This window comes from Gekko japonicus, unplaced genomic scaffold (genome assembly GCF_001447785.1).
Source record: "Gekko japonicus isolate JY-2015 unplaced genomic scaffold, Gekko_japonicus_V1.1 scaffold5978, whole genome shotgun sequence".
NCBI classification, from domain to species: Eukaryota; Metazoa; Chordata; class Lepidosauria; order Squamata; family Gekkonidae; genus Gekko; species Gekko japonicus.
Window position 1 is genome coordinate 33,827 of NW_015172190.1, and position 3,258 is coordinate 37,084.

The window sequence follows — 3,258 nt, forward strand, 5'->3', positions numbered from 1 at the left end:
GGTCTCTTTTCTAAAAGGAAAAGTCCCAGAGACAATTCCGCCTTTCCTCCTAGGGAAGTTGCTCCAACCCCCCTCATCCTCTTGGTCGCCCTCCTCGGTACTTTCCCCAGCTCTGTGATGTCCTTTCTTGAGATATGGGGACCAGAACTGTACACAGTAGACCAAATGAGGCCACACCATAGATCTATACAGGGCTATTTTTGGGCAGAAACGGAGTTCCGGCTGGCTCCCAAGTTGGCCACGCCCAGCAGGAACTCATTAGCATAATAGGCCACACCCAACAGCAGAAACTCATTAGGATTGGCTCCATTAGGGGTGTGTGGCCTAACATGCAAAGGAGTTCCTGCTACAAAAAAGGCCCTGGGTTTGGACAACAAACAAGGTAAGCAGAATAAGCAGCAAAAGGTAGGTGTGGCTGGATGAGCACACGTCTGGTAACATGGGGGTGTGGCCTAATATGCCAATGAGCTGTGCTGTTATGGATGTGGCCAAATATGCTAATGAGTTTCTGCTGTTGGGTGTGGCCTGTTATGCTAATGAGTTTCTGCTGGGCTTTATCTACAAAAAGAGTCCTGAATCTATACAGGCACATTATAATGGCTGCGGTCACACGGAGCATTAGCCACGCTACAGAGACAGAAGATAGGCGGATTTTCTGGGCGCGATCACACCGCAACATCTGGGAAGCGTAGAGCTTCCGTGGCGAACCCAAGGCTTCCCACCGAAGATGCGGAGTTAAAAACTAGTACCTCCGAGGTACTAGTTTACAGAAACCGCGGGGCAAGGGCTGGCGTCTGATCGCGTTTCCGGTGGTGGCATCCGGCGCCCGCCCATGTCCCTTCGCAAACAGGTTCCCCCCCCAAGTCTCCACAAGATGCGCACAAGCACCCAACGGCGCATGCGCACAAAGGGGAAAGCGAAAGTGCCGTTTCGACTTTAAAAAAAATGACCCCGTTTGTCATGGCAGCGGCACCTAGCCGTTGCTGGTGTGATCGCGCCATGCCACTTCTTTGCCACGCTGCAGGATCGTTGTGTGATTGCCACCCTCGTTTACCCACCGGCGCCGAGGGAAGGACCCGTGGTGTGCCGCCGGCGCGTCTGATCGTGTAATCGCGGATCAAACTGCGCCGGGGCAATTTGCCACGCCTCCCTCCCGGTATCCGGCCCGTGTGACCGGGGCCAATATTGGCCTTTTTGTTCTCAATCCCTTTCCTAATAATCCCTAACACAATCCCCTTTTCACCACTGGGCTGACACAGTGCTCTCCACGACGACCCCAAGATCTTTTTCTCCCCCCATCCATCTCAGCAAGTTCAGACTCCATCGGCTTAGACTTGAACACCTGGCCAAGGAAGCCTGCCAAGAATCAGGACGCTGCAAGCGTCAAAAAAACCCCCATCGCTGCAGAAGAAAACAGAAGGTGCGTTTCGCCTTAGTGTGCTGGGTTACCTTGACACTGTCCACGTGGGGCTTTATGTAGCCCGTTTTGTCCAAATCCAGGACGTGAACCTGGGCCAGCTGCGGCACGTGCGGAGGGAACGCCACGTCCCGGACCCTCTGCAAGATCTTCAGGCTCTCCTGGCTCCAGTGCGATTTCTCCGTCTCACGGTACCTGTGAATCGCCTGCAGTGGGGAGAAAAGAGCTGATGAATGGCTGGGAAAAGGGAGGGGAGTGACTGCCCCTTTCCGGCTCCGAAGGGCCGCCAAAGCTCCTCTGCTGGACGGGCGCTTGGACAGAGGGCTTCACCTTGTGCAATTCACGCAGCAGCAGCATCCAATGCCTTTCAGACTACAGGTGAAAATCTAGATTTGAGTACAGCACTCCCAGCAATGCAACTTCTTAAATATGAGCAAATTAAAAGATGCCTGTTCCTTAAGAAGAAACGATGGCAAACCTAGACAGCCAAGGATGTATTTTGTCACCTTGCTTATTTAATATATATGCAGAGTACATCATGCGAAATGCTGGCCTGGATGAATCACAAGCGGGAATTAAGATGGCTGGGGAAAAGATCAACAACCTCAGATATGCAGACGATACCACTCTGATGGCAGAAAGTGAAGAAAACCTAAAGAGCCTCTTGCTCAGGGTAAAAGAGGAGAGCGCAAAAGTGGGCTTGAAGCTCAACATCATAAAAGCTAAGATCATGGCATCCGGCTCCATCACTCCTTGGCAAATAGAAGGGGAAGTCGTGGAAGTAGTGACAGACTTCACGTTCCTGGGATCCCCGATCACCGCAGACTGTGACAGCAGCCATGAAATTAAAAGATGCCTGCTCCTTGGGAGGAAAGCGATGGTGAACCTAAACAGCCTGATAAAAAGTAGAGACATCGCCCTGCCAACAAAAGTCTGCATGGTCAAAGCAATGGTATTCCCAGTAGTCATGTATGGCTGCGAGAGTTGGAATATAAGGAAGGCCGAGCTCCGAAGAATAGGTTCTTTTGAACTATGGTGCTGGAGAAGACTCTTGAGAGTCCCTTGGACTGCAAGAAGATCAAATCAGTCAATCCTAAAAGAAATCAACCCTGACTGTTCCCTGGAAGGCCAGATAATGAAACTGAAGCTCAAATACTTTGGCCACCAAATGAGAAGGGAGCACTCACTGGAAAAGACCCTGATGCTGGGAAAGATTGAAGGTCAAAGAAGACGGGGACGACAAAGGGTGAGATGGTTAGACAGTGTCATAGATGCAACGAACATGAAATTGAGCCAACTGCAGAGGACGGCAGAAGACTGGAAGGCCTGGCGTCATCTGGTCCATGGGGTCGCGGAGAGTCGGACTCGACTGTGCGACTGAACAAGAAGAAAAAATATTATGATCCACAGCTGAGCCACAGCCCCTGGACCTGGATGGTCCAGGCCAGTCTGATTTCATCAGATCTCGGAAGCTGAGCAAGGCCTTAATCCGTCTCGGCTATCATCGCCCAGTCACTTCTGCATCTTGACTCTAACTTGCCCTTCTTGGTTTCCTATACGTGATGGTTGAGGATGTCTGGTTTGGCTGTATCTGGAGAAGTGTGCGTGCACGAAAAAGCTCACACCTTGACTAAAACTTTGTTGGTCTTCAAGGTGCCTGACTGGACTCACACTTTGTCCTATAAACAGCATAAAGAAAGAAAGAAGAAGAAGAGAAGAGATTGGATGTATACCCCGCCCTTCAGAGTCTCAGAGCGGCTTGCAAACTCCTTTCCCTTCCTCTCCTCACAACACACACCTTATGAGGCAGGTGGGGCTGAGAGAGCTCTCTCAAGAACTGC

General features: G+C 51.1%; 1 protein-coding gene across 1 annotated transcript in view; it reads right to left on the bottom strand.

Moving 5' to 3' along the window:
* Nucleotides 1-1,623, bottom strand: part of ALKBH7 (alkB homolog 7) — a gene marked incomplete at its 5' end in the record, with an annotated part of 8,327 nt that extends 6,704 nt beyond the window's left edge. The window contains one exon of the mRNA XM_015421055.1: nt 1,450-1,623. Within this exon, the coding sequence (XP_015276541.1) occupies nt 1,450-1,623 (174 nt within the window). The remainder of the gene's footprint in view (nt 1-1,449) is intronic.
* Nucleotides 1,624-3,258: the final 1,635 nt, after the last annotated feature.